Source organism: Neophocaena asiaeorientalis, unplaced genomic scaffold (genome assembly GCF_003031525.2).
Source record: "Neophocaena asiaeorientalis asiaeorientalis breed wild unplaced genomic scaffold, Neophocaena_asiaeorientalis_V1.1 scaffold7, whole genome shotgun sequence".
NCBI classification, from domain to species: Eukaryota; Metazoa; Chordata; class Mammalia; order Artiodactyla; family Phocoenidae; genus Neophocaena; species Neophocaena asiaeorientalis.
Window position 1 is genome coordinate 5,885,619 of NW_020185337.1, and position 22,443 is coordinate 5,908,061.

At 38.6% G+C, this 22,443-nt stretch overlaps 1 protein-coding gene across 5 annotated transcripts in view; it reads right to left on the reverse strand.

Moving 5' to 3' along the window:
* Positions 1-205: 205 nt before the first annotated feature.
* IL15 (interleukin 15) overlaps positions 206-22,443 on the reverse strand; it is a 104,109-nt gene continuing 81,871 nt past the window's right edge. For 3 of the 5 annotated variants that reach the window (XM_024736101.1, XM_024736103.1, XM_024736102.1), the window contains exon 7: positions 12,359-13,258. In XM_024736101.1, the coding sequence (XP_024591869.1) occupies positions 13,148-13,258 (111 nt within the window). In that variant the 3' untranslated portion in view covers positions 12,359-13,147. Of the gene's footprint in view, positions 281-12,358; positions 13,259-22,443 lie in introns of those variants that run through there. The other 2 variants (XR_003001998.1, XM_024736104.1) reach the window with 2 other exon arrangements.

Consider the following 22,443-nt stretch of genomic DNA (forward strand, 5'->3'; position numbering starts at 1 on the left):
TGACTTTGATGGATAGAAACAGTAACACATCAAAACATATAAGGCCCCTCTCACAACAACAGCAACAGCAGCAAAATAAAATAATCTCAATGATTCTCTGTTCTAAGATAAAGAATGAGAGTCTATAAAACTAGGCTTGTGATTGGGTTTTAAAATCTCTGGGCTCACAAATTATGTATTGGTTCTCTTCGTATTTCCATGTCCTCTGCCCTCTAGTCCTTTCTGCTTATTGCCAGGGAGAGTGTACAAATAATAGTCTCTCATACATCTTCTTCTTTATCTGAAATTAAGAAAAGGTAAGAATATAAGTCATCAGTATAACTTTGGGCTATAAACCTGATTTTTCTTAGGCTTGCTTTGACTATTTGAGGTCCTAGGTCTATGAATTTGTGCTTTCTTTATTATACGTAATATAAGACAAATACCTTCGGCATTTAGGGCAGGTGAGACATAAACACAGCATACCAGTCTAGGCAAATAACACTGAGCTGGTTAATTAAGAACAGTTCAAGATGGGAAAATTTTGAAACGCAAATGAAAGACTAATTTGTTAAGAATACAAGCATAAAAAATAAAATTTAGATTGTTTTGTGTGATTCCTTTTTTTCTTAAGTTAGCTAAGAATGCTTTAAGAAGTTGCACATCTATGCCTTGAGTTTCTTAGGATCAACTGAAGTTATCCATATTAAGTAACTAATGTGGGAGGAATTCTAATTTTGAGCATTGGAAAATACCAAATTTTAAACCCACTCTGTGCTTATATAACCAGAATAGATTACCAGTCACTATAAATGGTTCTTGGTAATGTGATAATATTGGTTATGTAAGGTGATAATTATGGTTATTGATAATGTGACAATATTGGTTATATAATGTGATAATTATGGTTCTTGGTAATGTGACAGCCATTATGGTTTTCCTTCCTCCATCCCAACAAGCACTGCTTGGAGGCTAACTGTTGTCTAAGGACTGGATTGGAAACTTCCAGTTAAAAACGGTGCATTTTTCATTAGCGTATAGTAATGCAAGAGATTTCTGTGCATTAATTTGGTATCTTGCTACTTCACCAAATTCATTGACTAGCTCTAGTAGTTTTTTAGTAGCACCTTTAGGATTCTCTATGTATAGTATCATGCCATCTGCAAACAGTGACAGCTTTACTTCTTTTCCAATTTGGATTCCTTTTATTTTTTTTCTTCTCTGACTGCTGTGGCTAAAACTTCCAAAACTATGTTGAATAATAGTGGTGAGAGTAGACGTCCTTGTCTTGTTCTTGATCTTAGAGGAAATGGTTTCAGTTTTTCACCATTGAGAACGATATTGGCTGTGGGTTTGTCATATATGGCCTTTATTATGTTGAGGTAAGTTCCCTCTATGCCTACTTTCTGGAGGGTTTTTATCATAAATGGGAGTTGATTTTTATTGAAAGCTTTTTCTGCATCTATTGAGATGATCATATGGTTTTTCTCCTTCAGTTTGTTAATATGGTGTATCACATTGACTGATTTGCATATATTGAAAAATCCTTGCATTCCTGGAATAAACCCCACTTGATCATGGTGTATGATCCTTTTAATGTGCTGTTGGATTCTGTCTGGTAGTATTTTGTTGAGGATTTTTGCATCTATGTTCATCAGTGATATTGGCCTGTAGTTTTCTTTCTTTGTGACATCTTTTTCTATTCTCCATCAGTAGAAAAGCTAGGGAAAAAAATAAAATAAAAGCTTTAAAAATTTTCATTTTATTGAGAACAGCTTCCCCTCCCACCCAGGCAAGGGAGCTGAGATATAGCTCCACCCACTGTGGAGAGTGTCTTCTGATCCCACCTGACCAGAAAAGCTGGAGACAACTCCTGGAAGTTGTGCAACCCAGTGGCACTTGAGCCAAGAGGCAGGTGGGCAGATCTGGCTTTGCAGAACAAAGCCAGTGGCCCTGCTCTGTCAGGAAACTTGGGGTGTTGGTTGGCTTAAGACAACAAATGAAGAGCTTTACTAGCTTTAGAGCTGCTTCTCCCGCTGCGTCCTGGCAAGGAATCTAATTCATGGTCCTTCAGCCTGTCCTACCAGGGAACCTAACCAGCGCATATAGGAAGGTGCAGAGCCCTTTCAGTAGCCTATGTACAGTGGCACTTGAACAGACAGCACAGCTGTTGGCTCTCCCCGTCTGCAGAGCAAAGCTAGTGGCCTCACCTGACTAGGTAGTTCAGTGCACATTTTGGCCTGATTTGGGTCCCTAAGCAATGAGCTATACATGCCCTGGGTCCCATCCTGCTGCCCTACCTGGGCAGTGAAGCTAATTCATAGCCCCATCAATTACTGAAAATCGTACCCATTCCTGACCTTCTAGTAAGACTGACCAGAGAATTCAGGCAACTGCAGAGGCCATCCTACAGCCTCACCTGGGCAGGAAACCAGTGAGTAGTCCTATCCAACTGTTCTCAGCCAGTGGCACCTCCCATCAAGCCCCATCCTCAAAGCTCAGTTGCCTTGCCCCAAAATAGACCATAATAACAGGTCCCACTTGCTTAAGGACATTACCAGCAGACACACCCAGAAACCCAAACTGAGATGACTGGTGAAGCACTGTCTCTGCCAAAGCAACCTGTACAATCTGGAAAAGGAGCCAGATTACTCAAATGCACAGATGCTAAATTAAGGAATCAAAGACCATGAAAAATCAGGTAAATATGACACCCCCAAAGGAAACTACTGAAGCTCCAATAAAGCCTAAATAAATGAAGATCTCTGAACTATCAGACAAAGAATTCAGAATAATCCGCTTAAGGACGTTTAGAGACAGGCAAATAAATGAAAGCAGGAAAACGGTGCAGGAACAAAACATTTCTCATTTACACAAGGAAATAGTGATGAGTGGGGGGATGGGAGGGAGGTCCAAGGGGGAGGGATATATGTATACATATAGCTGATTCACTTCATTGTACAGCAGAAACTAACACAACATTGTAAAGCAATTATACTCCAATAAAAAAAAAAATACAGACCGAAATCCTAAGTTGAAAAATACAAAAACTAAATTGTGGGTTCAATATTATTATGTAACAACCTAAAGGGGAAAAGACTTTGAAAAGAATAGATACATGTATAAGTATAAATGAATCAATGAATTCAGTAAAGTTGCAGGGTACAAAATTAACAAATGAAAAGCACTGTTGTGCTTTAAGAAATTCTTGACTCTCAGAAGTAAAATAATTAATAGTTGAGAGAAATAAGACTATAATATTTAGTTTGGTTGAAACAGAAAAGCACATTTGGGAAACATTTACTGGAATTCAAAGAAGATGGATAAAAATCAATTTTGCCTATTGTCTACATTACTGTTTCATTCTCCAGTTGCCAACACAGCATAAATTGGTACCAGAAATAGAATTTGGATATATCATTAACTATAACAATAAGTATGAAACAGCTTGATGAACGCTAGCATAAGAAAAAATTCAGAGGGAGCTTCAAGATGGCAGAGGAGTAAGACGTGGAGATCACCTTCCTCCCCACAAATACATCAGAAATACATATACATGTGGAACAACTCCTACAGCACACCTACTGAATGCTGGCAGAAGACCTCAGACCTCCCAAAAGGCAAGAAACTACCCATGTACCTGGTAGGGCAAAAGAAAAAAGGATAAACAGAGACAAAAGAATAGGGATGGGACCTGCACCTCTGGGAGGGAGCTGTGAAGGAGGAAAAGTTTCCACACACTAGGAAGCCCCTTCACTGGTGGAGATGGGGGGTGGCAGTGGGGGAAGCTTCAGAGCCAAGGAGGAGAGCGCAGCAAGAGGAGTGCAGAGGGCAAAGCGGAGAGATTCCCACACAAAGGATCGGTGCCAACCAGCACTCACCAGCCTAAGTGGCTTGTCTGCTCACCGGCTGGGGCAGGTGCGGGCTGGGAGCTGAGGCTCTGGCTTCGGAGGTCAGATCCCATGGAGAGGACGGGGTTGGCTGTGTGAACACAGCCTGAAGGTGGCTAGTGTGCCACAGCTGGCCGGGAAGGAGTCCTGGAAAAAGTCTGGAGCTGCAAAAGAGGCACCAGACTTTTTCTTGCCTCCTTGTTTCCTGGTGCACCAGGAGAGGGAATTAAGAGTTCCGCTTAAAGTAGCTCCAGAGACAGGCGCAAGCCGTGGTATCAGCGTGGACAACAGATACGGGCATGAGATGCTAAGGCTGCTGCTGCAGCCACCAAGAAGCCTGTGTGCGAGCACAGGTCACTATCCCACCTCCTCTCCCCGGAGCCTGTGCAGCCTGCCACTGCCAGGGTCCCATGATCCAGGGACAACTTCTCTGGGAGAACACATGGCACGCCTCAGGCTGTTACAACGTTATTCTGGCCTCTGCTGATGCAGGCTCCCCCACGTTCCATATCCCTACCTCCCCCCGGCTTGAGTGAGCCAGAGCCCCCAAATCAGCTGCTCCTTTAACCCCATCCTGTCTGAGCGAAGAACAGACGCCCTCAGGCGACTTACACGTAGAGGCAGGGCCAAATCCAAAGCTAAACCCCAGGAACTGTGTGAACAAAAAAGAGAAAGGGAAATCTCTCCATGCAGCCTCAGGAGCAGTGGATTAAATCTGCACCATCAACCTGATGTACCCTGCATCTATGGAATACTTGAAGACACAATGAATCACCCTAAATTGTGGAGGAGGACTTTGGGGGCAACAATATATATGTATTTTTCCCTTTTTGTGACTGTGTTGTGTATGCTTCTGTGTGTGATTTTGTCTGTATAGCTTTGCTTTAACATTCGTCCAAGGGTTCTGTCTGCCCATTTTTTTTTCCTTTTTTTTTTTAGTATAGTTTTTAGTGCTTGTTATCATTGGTGGATTAGTTTTTTGGTTTGGTTGCTCTCTCTTTTCTCCTTTTCATTTTTTTAAATTACATTTCAAAAATTTTTTAATAATTATTTTTTATTTTAATAATATTTAATTTAACTTTATCTTCTTTCTTTTTTCCCCTTTTATTCTGAGCCATGTGTATGACAGACAGGCTCTTGGTGCTCTAGCCAGGCATCAGGGCTGTGCCTCTGAGGTGGGAGAGCCAAGTTCAGGACACTGGTCCACAAGAGACCTCCCAGCTCCATGTAATAACACACAGTGAAAATCTCCCAGAGATCTCCATCTCAATGACAAGATCCAGCTCCACTCAACGACCAGCAAGCTACAGTGCTGGACACCCTATACCAAACAACTAGCAAGACAGGAACACAACACCACCCATTAGCAAAGAGGCTGCCTAAAATCATAATACAGTGACAGACACCCCAAAACACAACACCAGACATGGACCTACCCACCAGAAAGACAAGATCCAGCCTCAACCACCATGATACAGGCACTAGTCTCCTCCACCAGGAAGCCTACACAACCCACTGAACCAACCTTAGCCACTAGGGACAGAAGATAATTACCTTAAATGTATATGGATTAAATACTCCAAGCAAAAGACATAGACTGGCTGAACGGATACAAAAGTAAGATCCGTATATATGTTGTCTACTAGAGACCCACTTCAAACCTATGGACACACACAGACTGAAAGTGAGGGGATGGAAAAAGACATTTCATGCAAATGGAAATCAAAAGAAAGCTGGAGTAGCAATTTTCATATCAGACAAAATAGACTTTAAAACAAAGACTATTACAAGAGACAGAAAAGGACACTACATAATGCTCAAGGGATCAATCCAAGAAGAAGATATAACAATTGTAAATACTTATGCACCTAACATAGAAGCACCTCAATATATATATAATGCAAAAACTAACGGCCATAAAAGGGGAAATGGACAGTAACACAATCATAGTAGGGGACTTTAACACCCCACTTTCACCATTGGACAGATCATCCAAAATGAAAATAAATAAGGAAACACGAGCTTTAAATGATATATTAAACAAGATGGACTAAATTGATATTTATAGGACATTCCATCCAAAAACAGCAGAATACACTTTCTTGGGACATTGCTCATGGAACATTCTCCAGGATAGATCATATCTTGGGTCACAAATCAGGCTTTGGTAAATTTAAGAAAATGGAAATTGTATCAAGTTTCTTTTCCGACCACAATGCTATGAGACTAGATATCAATTTCAGAATAAAATCTGTAAAAAAAATACAAACATATGGAGGCTAAACAATACACCACCTAATCACTGAAGAAATCAAAGAGGAAATCAAAAAATACCTAGAAAAAAATGACAATGAAAACACAAAGACCCGAAACCTATGGGATGCAGCAAAAGCAGTTCTAAGAGGGAAGTTTATAGCAATACAATCCTACCTTAAGAAACATCTCAAATAAACAACCTAACCTTACACTTAAGCAATCAGAGAAAGAAGAACAAAAAACCCCAAAGTTATCAGAAGGAAAGAAATCATAAAAATACGATCAGAAATAAATGAAAAAGAAATGAAGGAAACAATAGCAAAGATCAATAAAACTAAAAGCTGGTTCTTTGAGAAGATAAACAAAATTGACATACCTTTAGCCAGACTCATTAAGAAAAAAAGCGAGAAGACTCAAATCAATAGAATTAGAAATGAAAAAAGAGAAGTATCAACTGACACTGCAGAAATACAAAGGATCATGAGAGATTACTACAAGCAACTATATGCCAGTAAACTGGATAATCTGGAACAAATGGACAAATTCTTAGAAAAGCACAATGTTCTAAGACTAATCCAGGAAGAAATAGAAAATATAAACAGACCAATCACAAGCACTGTAATTGAAACTGTGATTAAAAATCTTCCAAAAAACAAAACCCCAGGACCAGATGCCTTTACAGGTGAATTCTATCAAACATTTAGAGAAGAGCTAACATGTATACTTCTCAAACACTTCAAAAATATAGCAGAGGGAGGAACACTCCCAAACACATTCTATGGAGCCACCATCACCCTGATACCAAAACCAGACAAAGATGTCACAAAGAAAGAAAACTACAGGCCAATATCCCTGATGAACATAGATGCAAAAATCTTCAACCAGATACTAGCAAACAGAATCCAACACACATTAAAAGGATCATACAACATGATCGAGTGGGGTTTATGCCAGGAATGCAAGGATTCTTCAATATACACAAATCAATCAACGTGATAAACCATATTAACAAATTGAAGGAGAAAAACCATATGATCATCTCAATAGATGCAGAGAAAGCTTTAGACAAAATTCAACACCCTTTTATGATAATAACACTCCAGAAAGTAGTCATAGAGGGAACTTTCCTCAACATAATAAAGGCCATATATAACAAATCCACAGCCAACATCATCCTCAATGGTAAGAATTCAAATCAAAACTACAATGAGATACCATCTCACACCTATCAGAATGGCCATCATCAAAAAATCTGCAAACAATAAATGCTGGAGAGGGCGTGGAGAAAAGGGAACCCTCTTGCACTGTTGGTGGGAATGTAAATTGATACAGCCACTATGGAGAACAGTATGGAGGTTCCTTAAAAAACTGAAAATAGAACTACCATATGACCCAGCAATCGCACTATGGGGCATATACTCTGAGAAAAACAAAATTCAAAAAGAGTCATGTATCACAATGTTCATTGCAGCTCTATTTACAATAGCCAGGACATGGAAGCAACCTAAGTGTCCATCAACAGATGAATGGATAAAAAAGATGTGGCACATATATACAATGGAATATTCCTCAGCCATAAAAAGAAACGAAATTGAGTTATCTGTAGTGAGGTGGATGGACCTAGAGTCTGTCATACAGAGTGAGGTAAGTCAGAAAGAGAAAAACAAATACCGTATGCTAACACATATATATGGAATCTAGACAACAACAAAAATGGTCATGTAAAACCTAGGAGCAAGACAGGAATGACGCAGACCTACTAGACAATGGACTTCAGGATATGGAGAGGGGAAAGTGTAAGGTGGCACAAAGTGAGAGAGTGGCATGGACATATATACACTACCAAATGTAAAATAGATAGCTAGTGGGAAGCAATCACATAGCACAGGGAGATCAGCTCAGTGCTTTGTGACCACCTAGAGGGGTGGGATAGGGAGGATGGGAGGGAGGTAGATGCAAGAGGGAAGAGATATGGGGATATATGTACATGTATAACTGATTCACTTTGTTGTAAAGCAGAAACTAGCACACTGTTGTAAACCAGTTATACTCCAATAAAGATGTTAAAAAAGATGAAAAAATTCAAATAAAAAGTCATCTCATACATGTCATTTCTTGCAGGAGCTTAATATAATTTAATAAATCATATAATAAGTTTCTACAAAAGACACAAGCTCACCCTTCCTTATTTTCAATGGTAATTTTTGAAGAGAAAACATTAGTTTAATATCATAAAAATGATTTTCCACATATTTTTGGTACCATTTCTCTTCATGTTCACATCTAAATTCTACTTAATTTTAATTTTAGGATAGTAGTTTATATCTGAATTGAAAATTTTTCTTTTTCTGTATGTAGAGAATTCTTTTAAAACTGTTTGGGAAATATAACCAATCCAATTTATTAAGCTGAACAGCATACATTGAACTTTTAATATATCAATAAAGAATAGACTTAATAAGTCAGTAGCATTTCTATATACTAAATTTCTGAAAAAGTAATAAGGAAATCAATCTCATTTACAATAGCATCAAAAACAGTAAAACACTTAGGAATAAATTCAACTAAAGAGGTTAAAGTACTCTATATACTATTAGATATTGATGAAAGAAAATGAAGTAAAAACAAATAATGGAAAAGTATCCCATATTCATGGATTGGAAGAATAAATATTGTTAAAATGTCAATACTACCAAAAGCCATCTACAGATTCAATACAATCCCTATCAAGATTTCAATGGCCTTTTTTACAGAGGTGGAAAGAGCACTCCTGAAATTTATATAGAACCACAAAATACCCCAAACAGCCAGTGAAATACAGAGAATGAAGAACAAATAAGGAGGCAAGCTAAACTATAAAGCTATAGTAATCAAAATAGTATAGTACTGGCATAAAAAGAGACAATAGACAAAAGAAACAGAATTGAGAGCCCAGAAATAAGACCAAGCATATATAGCCAACTAATATTTGACAAGGGAGCTGAGAATACTTAATGGAGAAAAGAAGTTCTTTTCAATAAATTGTGCTGGGATAGCTGGATACTCACATGTAAAAGAATGAAACTGGACCCATATCTTAACACCACACACAAAAATTAAATAAAATGAATTAAGGACTTAAATGTAAGATCTGAAATCATGAAACTTCTAGAAGGAAACATAGGAATAAAAATCCTTTACATGGGTCTTGATAATGGTTTTTTGGACATGACATCTAATGCACAAGCAACAAAAATCAAAAATAAATAAGTGGGACAACATCAAACTAAAAAACATCAGCACAGCAAAAGAATCCACAAAGAAACTGAAAAGGCAACCTATAGAATGGGAAAAAATATTTGCAAACTATATATCTGAAACAGGGTGGATACCCAAAATAAAGAAAGAACTCATACAACTCAATTTAAAAAAATTTAATAAATGTTCAATGGACCTGAAAAACATTTCTCCAAAGAAGATGTACAAAGCCAACAGATACATGGAAAGATGCTCAACATCACTAACCGTCAGGGATACGCAAATCAAAACCATGAGAAGTTATCCCACACCTATTAGAATGACTAGTGTCAAAAAGACAACAAATATCAAGTGCTAGTGAGGATATGGAGAAAAGGGGACCCTGTGCACAGATGATGGGATTGTAAGACGGTGCAGCCACTATGGAGAACACTATGGAAGCTCCTCAAAAAATTAAAAATAGAACTACCATATATATGATCCAACAATTCTGCTTCTGGGAATATATACAAAGGAAACAAAAACACTAACTTGTAAATATATCTGTACCCCTAGGTTCACAGAAGTATTATTTACAACAGCCAAGATATGGAAACAACCTAAGTGTTCATCTATGGATTAATGGATAAAGAAGTTGAGGCATATATATGTATGTGTATATATATATATATACACACACACACACACACACACACACACACAAAATGTATCCCATGCAATATTATTTAGCCATAAAAAATGAAGATATTTCACCACTTGTGACCACATGGATGGAACCTAAAGGCATTATGCTAAGTGAAATAAGTCAGAGAAAGACAAATACTGTATCATCTCACTTTTATGTGAAATCTTAAAAACAACAACTCATTTTAAAAAAAGAGAGGAAGATGGTCAAAAGGTACAAACTTCTAGTGACGAGATAAATAAGTGCTAGGGATGTAATGTACAACATGATGACTCTAGCTAACACTGACCTATGATTTATAGGAAAGTTGTTTAGAGAGTAAATTCCTTTTTTTTTTTTTTTTTTGCGGTAATGCTGGCCTCTCACTGTTGTGGCCTCTCCCGTTGCGGAGCACAGGCTCCAGACACACAGGCTCAGCAGCCATGGCTCACGGGCCCAGCTGCTCCACGGCATGTGGGATCTTCCCCGACCGGGGCAGGAACCCGTGTCCCCTGCATCGGCAGGCGGACTGTCAATCACTGTGCCACCAGGGAAGCCCAATTCTTTTTTTAAAAAAATTAATTATTTTTGGCTGCATTTGGTCTTCGTTGCTGCGCACGGGCTTTCTCTAGTTGCGGTGAGTGTGGGTGACTTTGTTGCAGTGTGCAGGCTTCTCATTGTGGTGGCTTCTCTTGTTGCAGAGCACAGGCTCTAGGCACGCAGGCTCAGTAGTTGTGGCTCACGGGCTCTAGAGCGCAGGCTCAGGAGTTGCGGGGCATGGGCTTAGTTGCTGCGTGGCATGTGGGATTTTCCTGGACCAGGGCTCAAACCCGTGTCCCCTGCGTTGGCAGGTGGATTCTTAACCACTGTACCACCAGGGAAGTCCCAGCGAGTAAATTCTTTAAGTTCTCATCTCAAGGAGAATTTTTTTTTCCTGTTTTCTTTTTTCTTTCTTTTCTTTATATTGTATCTATATGAGAAGATGACGTTAGCCAAGCCTATTTTGTTAATCATTTCACAATATATGTAAATCAAACCTCATGCTCTACATCTTAAACGTATATAGTGATGTATGCCAATTATTTCTCAATACTGTAAAAGATAAAAAACAAACAAACATAAAAGCTTCCAGGTGATTTTGATGCCATTGGTCACACTTTAAAAATACTGACCTAAGTAATATATTTATATGAAAGTAGCCAACAATTGCAATTGCCTTTTTAATAGTCATATCAAACTGTCAACTTACACTGAGTTACTAGTGCATAAAAACCCTAAAATCTTTTTTTGCTGAATCCAGCTGCATCTTCCTTATTCCTTCTCTTGCAGTTCATTATTGTGGCCAGGTACAGAACTCTTTGTATATCCTTGTTAATTTTCATCTTGTTACACTGGCACTTCCTTCTAGTCTGAGGCAACTGTAAATTTTTATTCTGTTACATAATTTACATATTCCATAAATTTGATAAGCACCCCTTCTATCTTTATCCAAGTCACAGACCAAAATGTTGTACCACAAGAACCAAAATGTTGTACGACAAGAACCAAAATGTTGTACCACAAGAACCAAAATAAAAGAGTAGAAGCATGATCATGACTGTGGTTTACAAATGCCATCGTTCCATCTAGACTATCTTTATCTCAGAGAAATATACTGTCATGTTTTAGACATTATTATTCCCATCTAGAAAGATTAAACTAAAAACAGAATTCCTGTAATGTATTTGGGTTTAATGCACATAGTAAAATTTTCTTGACTTATTACAATAATTTGACCTCTAATTGAATAATTATCAAAAAATCTGTATTTTAACTTTTAAAATTTCTGCTTAGTACCTTCTGATACAATAAACAAAACAATTGTATTATCAAAAATTCCATTTCAAATGAAATTTAATAAACTGGTACAATCCCAGTGGCTGCCAAATACTATTTGTCTGGACTGAGATCAGGGAATGAACTGAGAGCAAACACAGGACTCTTTGGAAGTGAAATGGAATACAGATTTCTCTAAAACTATCTTGAAAGAAAATTTTAAGCATACATTGACTAAAAGAATGAGATACATGAGCCTGGATGGGGCACTGGACTCCAAAAGAATGTTTCAATAGAGAAATGGTTTGTACTGTGAAATGGAAAGAAATCCAGTTCTTAGGAGATCAATTCCTGCCATTTAGTCTCTCAGTAAAGACTGCCAGAAGTGAACCGGGGGAAAGAAATCTGTGATGAAATGAGAATATTTCATTTCAGTCAGTTCCATTTGAAAAGAGTTTGAAAATTTTAGACAGTATACTAAAAAATACTAGAAACAATTATTTTATGCCAGATCATGTTGACTTTAACTCATCAGCAGTTTTTTATTATACAAACATGGCAAATACAATGTGGAAAAATAAAATACCTGTACTTGGGGAAGCATGAAATACAAACACCGGTGCAATCATTAGTTTCTGATACACAGTTCCACCTATCAGTGAAGGTTTATTATTGCCATCCCCACCTGAGATGGACTGATGCACATTCCATGCCGGGTACTTGCAAATTCTCTCTCTCATAACAAGCGCTTTATATATCAATAACAAAATTACTGGTCTCACATCTAGTTCCTCCTTTCTCGTTGGTAGTCAATTCTCCCTCCAAGTGCTACACCTAAAGGAGAAGTAAAGGAAGGCTGGTAGTCAATATCCACATTGGTTGGGGCATCCTCTTTACCTACAGCAGTGGTGCCCAGCCCCAGTGGTTGTTAAATAATTTGACTATCACCCTTGGACCAAACACCCTCTATTTTCTTATGACATAAAATATCAGTGCAATTTCAAAAGATAAAATATATACACAATTTTATTCAACATTTTACATTATGCTACAAATATGTACAATCTCAATAATAAATTAAAAATAAATGAATAAAATAAGTCCTTCGTTCGTAGACACCATGGTACTCAATGCCATTGTTCGGCCTTCATTTCTGTGAGTTCATCCGATCAAAGATCCTGATCATCCTCTTGCCAGAAGAATTTATTTTGGCAGCATATTTGAAATGCTGAGTGTTTCGTTGTTGCCTCTAAGCAGTGGGGAGATGTTTGTTAATAATAGAAATGCTGAAAAGGATTAGCTGCAATCAAGAAGGGTTGATGAACATTTGCACAATATGTACAAAACTCTTCAAAAATTCTTTAATATTTTTTTCCTCCAGCTCCTCACATTCTTTGCATCCCGATTCAGTTTTATACTGCAGATAAAAAGAAAGGATTAGATTGGAAAGTCTAAAATATGCCTTTCCTGCAAATATCATATCATTTGAACCATATGGTGAAGTCTTGAGACATAAATTTGTTGGTAGATTAATTATCATATTAGGAAGAACTATGGGTGATTTGATAAGGACTGATTTTTCCTAGAGTGAATTAAGGACAATGAAAAATAATTTGAAAAAAAAATAATCTATTGAATCATGAACTTCTGTTTAGAGTCCTTCAATAGTTTCTGGTCATCTACCCCAGCATGAAGTCCATGCTTCACTGCATAGCATGCAGGCCCTCCTTGAGCGGTTCCTTACCTATTTCTTTCATGTTTTCCACAGCTCAAAGATATGCCCTAGGAACACTGGGCTCATGCCTTTAGCTCCCATACATACATCAGGCTATTAGGTGCCTCGCTGTCTTTGCGTTTCTCTCTGCCTGTTCCACACTTCTATTTTAGCTACTACCACTCACACTTAAGATCATTCAGGCACTGTTTCCATTAGGAAGGCTTTTCTGAACCTGGGAGCTCCTGGGGCTGCACTAAATGTCCCTTCTCTACGTTCTCAGAACCTCTTGTTTAGACTCTGTCTTATATCACTTCATGTATTATATTGATATTATGGAGCTTTATGCTTCTCATACCACTATTCTCTAGGCTTTTCCAGGAAGGCAAGGTTATGTATCTTTGCTCCCCTAGCATTTAGCATAGGGTCTAGCACATAATATTCACCCAATTATTATTGGTTGAATTCAACTATTTCGATGAATACCACAAATTATAGTAATTTAAACAGTTTCAGAGAGACCTTCAAGATGGCGGAGGAGTAAGATGTGGAGATCACCTTCCTCCCCACAAATACATCAGAAATACATCTACATGTGGAACAGCTCCTACAGAACACCTACTGAACGCTGGCAGAAGACCTCAGACTTCACAAAAGGCAAGAAACTCCCCACGTACCTGGGTAGGGCAAAAGAAAAAACAGAGACAAAAGAATAGGGATGGGACCTGCACCTCTGGGAAGGAGCTCTGAAGGAGGAAAAGTTTCCAAACACTAGGAAGTCCCTTACGGGCGGAAATGGGGGGGGCAGGGGGGAAGCATCGGAGCCAAGGAGGAGAGCACAGCAAAAGGGGTGCAGAGGGCAAAGTGGAGAGATTCCCGCACAGAGGATTGGTGCTGACCAGCACTCACCAGCCCAAGAGGCTTGTCTGCTCACCTGCCGGGGTGGGTGGGGGCTGGGAGCTGAGGCTCCAACATCAGAGGTCAGACCCCAGGGAGAGGACTGGGGTTGGCTGCGTGAACACAGCCTGAAGGGGGCTAGTGCACCACAGCTAACTGGGAGGGAGTCCAGGAAAATGTCTGGAACTGCCTAAGAGGCAAGAGACCATTGTTTTGGGGTGCGTGAGGAGAGGGGATTCAGAGCACTGCCTAAACAAGCTCCAGAGATGGGTGCGAGCCGTGGCTATCAGTGCAGACACCAGAGACAGGCATGAGACGTTAAGGCTGCTACTGCAGCCACCAAGAAGCCTGTGTGCAAGCACAGGTCACTATCCACACCTCCCTTCCCGGGAGCCTGTGCAGTCCGCCACCGCCAGGGTCCCGTCATCTAGGGACAACTTCCCCGGGAGAACACATGGCCCACCTCAGGCTGTTACAACGTTACACTGGCCTCTGCCACTGCAGGCTCGCCCCACATTCCATACCCCTCCCTCCCTTCGGCCTGAGTGAGCCAGAGCCCACTAATCAGCTGCTCCTTTAACCCCACCCTGTCTGAGCAAAGAACTGACACCCTCAGGTGACCTACAGGAAGGGGCAGGGCCAAATCCAAAGCTGAACCCTAGGAGCTGTGTGAACAAAGAAGAGAAAGGGAAATCTCTCTCAGCAACCTCAGGAGCAGCGGATTAAACCTCCACATTCACCTTGATGTATGCTGCATCTCTCGAATACCTGAATAGACAACGAACCATCCCAAAATTGAGGTGGTGGACGTTGGGCAACTGTAGACTTGTGGTTTGCTTTCTGCTTCTAATTTGTTTCTAGTTTTACATTTATCTTAGTTTAGTATTTAGAGTTTATTATCATTGGTAGATTTATTTATTGATTTGGTTGCTCTCTTCATTCTTTTTAATATACATATATATATATTTTTTCGTTTTTCTCTTTTTGTGAGTGTGTATGTGTATGTTTCTTTGTGTGATTTTGTCTGTATACTTTTGCTTTTACCATTTGTCCTAGGGTTCTGTCTCTCCATTTTCTTTTGGTTTTGGGGTTTTTTTAATATAGTTTTTAGTGCTTGTTATCATTGGTGGATTTGTTTTTTGGTTTGGAACCTCTCTTCTTTCTTTCTTTCTTTTTTAAATTAGTTTTCAATTTCTTTATTTAAATTTTTTAAAATAACTTTTTAGTTTATTTTACTTTTTCTTTCTTTCTTTCTTTTTTTCTCCCTCTCCTTCTGAGCCATGTGGCTGACAGGGTTTTCATGCTCCAGCCAGGTGTCAGGCCTCTGCCTCTGAGGTGGGAGGGCCGAGTTCAGGACACTGGTCCACCAAAGACCTCCTAGCTCCATGTAATATCAAACAGCGAAAGCTCTCCAAGAGATCTCCATCTCAACAATAAGACCCAGCTCCACTCAATGACCAGCAAACTACAGTGCTGGACACCCTATGCCAAACAAGTAGCAAGACAGGAACACAACCTGACCCATTAGCCGAGAGGCTGCCTAAAATAATAATAAGGTCACAGACACCCCAAAACACACCACCGGGTGCTGTCCCGCCCACCAGAAAGACAAGATTCAGCCTCATCCACCAGAACACAGGCATCAGTCCCCTCCACCAGGAAGCCTACAAAAACCACTGAATCAACCTTATGCACTGGGAGCAGACACCAAAAACAATGGGAACTACAAACCTGGAGCCTGTGAAAAAGAGACCACAAACACAGTAAGTTAAGCAAAATGAGAAGAAAGAGAAACACACAGCAGATGAAGGAGCAAGATAAAAACCCACCAGACCAAACAAATGAAGAGGAAAGAAGCAGTCTACCTGAAAAAGAATTTAGAGTAATGATAGTAAAGATGATCCAAAATCTTGGAAATAGAATGGAGAAAATACAAGAAATGTTTAACAAGGACCTAGAAGAACAAAACAGCAAACAATGATGAACAACACAATAAATGAAATTAAAAATTCTCTAGAAGGAATCAATAGCAGAATAGCTGAGGCAGAAGAATAGATAAGTGACCTGGAAGATAAAATAGTGAAAATAACTACCACAGAGCAGACTAAAGAAAAAAGAATGAAAAGAATTGAGGACAGTGTCAGAGACCTCTGGAACAGCATAAAATGCATCAACATTTGAATTATAGGGGCCCCAGAAGAAGAAGAGAAAAAGGCAGGGAAAAATATTGGAAGAGATTATAGTTGAAAACTTCCCTAATATGGGAAAGGAAATAGTTAATCAAGTCCAAGAAGCACAGAGAGTCCCATAGAGGATAAATCGAAGAAGAAACATGCCAAGACACATATTAATCAAACTTTCAAAAATTAAATACAAAGAAAAAATATTAAAAGCAGCAAGGGAAAAACAGCAAATAACATACAAGGGAATCCCCATAGGTTCACAGCTGATGTTTCAGCAGAAACTCTGCAAGCTAGGAGGGAGTGGCAGGACATATATAAAGTGATGAAAGGGAAAAATTTATAACCAAGATTAATCTATGAAGCAAGGATCTCATTCAGATTCGACGGAGAAAGTAAAACCTTTAGAGAGAAGCAAAAGCTAAGAAGATTCAGCACCACCAAACCAGCCTTACAACAAATGCTAAAAGAACTTCTCTAGGCAGGAAACACAAAAGAAGGAAAAGACCTACAATAACAAACCCGAAACAATTAAGAAAATGGTAATAGGAACACAGATATCGATAACTACCTTAAATGTAAATGGATTAAATGCTCCATCCAAAAAACACAGACTGGCTGAATGAATACAAAAGCAAGACCCATATATAGCTTGTCTATAAGAGACCCACTTCAGACCTAGGGACACATACAGACTGAAAGTGAGGGGATGGAAAAAGATATTCCATGCAAATGGAAATCAAAAGAAAGAGGGAGTAGCAATTCTCATATCAGACAAAATAGACTTTAAAATAAAATTATTACAAAAGACAAAGAAGGACACTACATAATGATGAAGGGATCAATCCAAGAAGAATATATGACAATTGTAAATATTTATGCACCCAACATAGGAGCACCTCAATACATAAGTCAAATGCTAACAGCCATAAAAGGGGAAACCGACAGTAACACAATCATAGTAGGGGACGTTAACATCCCACTTTCACTAATGGACAGATCATCCAAAATGAAAATGAATAAGGAAACACAAGCTTTAAATGATACATTAAACAAGATGGACTTAATTGATATTTATAGGACATTCCATCCAAAAACAGCAGAATACACTTTCTTCTCAAGTGCTCATGGAATATTCTCCAGGATAGATCATATCTTGGGTCATAAATCAAGCCTTGGTAAATTTAAGAAAATGGAAATCGTATCAAGTATCTTTTCCAACCACAACACTGTGAGACTTGATGTCAACTACAGGAAAAAAACTGTAAAAAATACAAACAAATGAAGGCTAAACAATACACTACTAAATAACCAAAAGATCACTGTAGAACTCAATGAGGAAATCAAAAAATACCTAGAAACAAATGACAATGAAAACACAATGACTGAAAACTGATGGGATGCAGCAAAAGCAGCTCTAAGAGGGAGGTTTATAGCAATACAATCCTACCTCAAAGAACAAGAAAAATCTCAAATAAACAACCTAACCTTACACCTAAAGCAATTAGAAAGAAGAACAAAAAAAACCAAAACTAGCAGAAGGAAAGAAATCATAAAGATCAAATCAGAAATAAATGATAAAGAAATGAAGGAAACAATAGCAAAGATCAATAAAACTAAAAGCTGGTTCTTTGAGAAGATAAACAAAATTGATAAATCATTAGCCAGACCCATCAAGAAAGAAAGGGATAAGACTCAAACCAATAGAATTAGAAATGAAAAAGGAGAAGTAACAGCTGACACTGCAGAAATATGAAGGGTCATGAGAGATTACTACTAGCAACTATGTGCCAACAAAATGGACAATGTGGAAGAAATTGACAAATTCTTAGAAAAGCACAACATTCTGAGACTGAATCAGTAAGAAATAGAAAACATAAACAGATCAATCCCAAGCACTGAAATTGAAACTATAATTAAAAATCTTCCAACAAACAAAAGCTCAGGACCAGATGGCTTCGTAGGTGAATTCTGTCAAACATTCAGAGAAGAGCTAACACCTATCCATCTCAAACTCCTCCAAAATATAGCAGAGGGAGGGACACTCCCAAACTCATTCTACGAGGCCACCATCACCCTGATACCAAAACCAGACAAAGATGTCACAAAGAAAGAAAACTACAGGCTAATATCACTGATGAACACAGATGCAAAAATCCTCAACCAGATACTAGCAAACAGATTCCAATAGCACATTAAAAGGATCACACACCATGATCAACTGGGGTTTATCCCAGGAATGCAAGCATTCTTCAATATATGCAAATCAATCAATGTGATAAACCATAATAACTAATTGAAGGAGAAAAACCATATGATCATCCCAATAGATGCAGAAAAAGCTTTCGACAAAATTCAGCACCCATTTATGATAAAAATCCTCCATAAAGTAGGAATAGAGCAAAGTTACCTCAACATAATAAAGGCCATATATGACAAACCCACAGCCAACATTGTTCTTAATGGTGAAAAACTGAAACCATTTCCTCTAAGATCAGGAACAAGACAAGGCTCTCCACTCTCACCACTATTATTCAACATAGTTTTGGAAGTTTTAGCCACAGCAATCAGAGTAGAAAAAGAAATAAAAGGAATCCAAATAAGAAAAGAAGAAGTAAAGCTGTCACTGTTTGCAGATTGCATGATACTATACATAGAGAATCCTAAAGATGCTACCAGAAAACTACTAGAGCTAATCAATGAATCTGGTAAAGTAGCAGGATATAAAATTAATGCACAGAAATCTCTTGCATTCCTATACAGTAATGGTGAAAAATCTGAAAGAGAAATTAAGGAAACACACCCATTTACCATTGAAACAGAAAGAATAAAACACCTAGTAATAGACCTACTTAAGGAGACAAAAGACCTGTATCCAGAAAACTATGAGGAAAGAAATTAAACATGATACAAACAGATGGAGAGATATACCATGTCCTTGTATTGGAAGAATCAACATTGAGAAAATGACTATATTACCCAAAGCAATCTACAGATTCAATGCCATCCCTCTCAAACTACCAATGGCATTTTTCACAGAACTACAACAAAAATTTCCCAATTTGTTTGGAAACACAAAAGATCCCGAATAGCCAAAGCAATCTAGAGAAAGAATAACAGAGCTGGAGGAATCAGGCTCCCGGACTTCAGACTATACTACAAAGCTACAGTAATCAAGACAGTATGGTACTTGCACAAAAACAGAGATATAGATCAATGGAACAGGATAGAAAGCCCAGAGATAAACCCATACACATATGGTCACCCTATTTTTCATAAAGGAGGCAAGAATATACAATGGAGAAAAGACATTATCTTCAATAAGTGGTGCTGGGAAAACTGGACAGCTAGAGGAAAGCATAGGCATAATAGTCTATGACATAAATCACAGCAAGATCCCTTTTGACCCACCTCCTAGAGAAATGCAAATAAAAACAAAAATAAACAAATGGGACCTAATGAAACTTAAAAGCTTTTGCACAGCAAAGGAAATCATAAACAAGATGAAAAGACAACCTTCAGAATGGGAAAAATATTTGCAAATGAAACAACTGACAAAGGATTTATCTCCAAAATTTACAAGCAGCTGATGCTGTTCAATAACAAAAAGACAATCAATCCAATCCAAAAATGGGCAGAAGACCTAAATAGATATTTCTCCAAAGAAAATGTACAGATTGGCAACAAACACGTGAAAGGATGCTCAATATCACTAATCATTAGAGAAATGCAAATTAAAACTGCCATGAGGTGTCACCTCACACCAGTCATTATGGCCATCATCAAAAAATCTACAAACAATAAATGCTGGAGAGGGTGTGGCGAAACGGAACCCTCTTGCACTGTTGGTGGGGATTTAAACAGCCGCTATGGAGAACAGTATGGAAGTTCCTTAAAGAACAGAACTACCATATGACCCAGCAATCCCACTACTGGGCATATACCCTGAGAAAACCATAATTCAAAAGGAGTCATGTACCACAATGTTCATTGCAGCTCTATTTACAATAGCCGGGACATGGAAGCAACCTAAGTGTCCATCGACAGATGAATGGATAAAGAAGATGTGGCACACATATACAATGCTATATTACTCAGCCATAAAAAGAAACGAAACAGAGTTATTTGCAGTGAGGTAGATGGACCTAGAGTCTGTCATACAGAGTGAAGTAAGTCAGAAAGAGAAAAACAAATACCATATGCTAACACATATACATAGAATCTAAAAAAAAAAAAAAAAGGCTCTGAAGAACCTAGGGGCAGGGCAGGAATAAAGACACAGATGTAGAGAATGGACTTGAGGACACGGGGCATGGGAAGGGTAAGCTGGGATGAAGTGAGAGAGTGGCCAAATGTAAAATAGATAGCTAGTGGGAAGCAGCTGCATAGCACAGGGAGATCAGCTCGGTACTTTGTGACCACCTAGAGCTGTGGGATAGGGAGAATGGGAGGGAGACGCAAGAGGGAGGAGATACGGAGATTTATGTTTATGTATAGCTGATTCACTTTGTTATAAAGCAGAAACTAACACACCATTGTAAAGCAATTATACTCCAATAAAGATGTTGAAAAAAATAAGAAATAAAAAAAACAAACATTTTCATGAATAACTAGAATATTGCAAATTTAACAATTAAAGTTAAACTTTTCAGGGATCATCTGAACCATGAACGCTGTACCAGCAAAATTCAAAATTCAATTTTCCATCCATTAAGCATTTAAAATTCAGATTCACCAGTGTTTATCAAGCACATACTCTATGCTAGGCGCTTTCGTATTCCATATAATGCTGTCCTATATGATCCTGAAAATAATTATGTCAGATAGAAAGGTAGAGATATTAAATGACTCATCTCATTTGACATAATCAGTGAAATGCTCTGCATTTAGGTCTTCTGACTGTGCAGTCCAGCCACACTATGTCATGATGAGAGCGACTATAAAAATGCACATTAAAGTGTTCCCCATTGACACTGCTGTGAGTTACCTGTTGCATGGGTCAGTCTTTCGACCAATAACAGAGAGATAACATATCACAGGAGTATTTTAAACATTAATATATTCATTTCAGAAATAGATCGAGAATCTAGTACATGCCAAGCATTGTTCTGGGAGTTGGGATATAGCACGAAAACAAACAAACAAAAAACCCTACCCCTCTGAAGCTGCCATTCTAGTAGGAAGAAACAGACAATATCCATCAAGTAAGATATGTAGTATATAAGATAGAGGGACATACAGAGGAGGGGGTGGGGCGTGCTGAGGTGGGGGAGTGGCTGTGGTTATAAAGAGGTAACATCACTGACACAGTGACACTGAAGCACCTGGCACTTTTAGGGAAAATCCAAGGTGTCCAGCCACACTAGCTCGGGGCGTCTGCTCTTTCAGTTGCCTCTGCACGAACATACTTTCCCTGGCATCCTTAAAGCTCTTTCCCTCTCACGTCTTTGCCAAATGTCAGCTGAGTAGGTAAACCTTCTCTAGGTTAGATTCCCAGTAGCCTTACCTGCCTCTTTTTTATTTGCCCTCCCACTTAATAAACACCTGACTTATTATTCATTTGCTTATTGATTGATTTCTGTATGCTTCTTCCTTCCGTAAGAGCAGGAACTATGTGTGTTCTTTCACTTCTGTTATCTTGAGGGCCTACAATGGGGCCCAAAAACTATTTGTGAAACGAACGAATTATGATTATACCTTTTTGGTTTATAAAACTTTTTCTAATCACTTTGCTTTGGCCACTAGTGTTTTGCCCTGAAAGCCATAATCCTTTGTAGGGCCTTTGCATAGCCAGTGCCCCAGGGGGTCCCT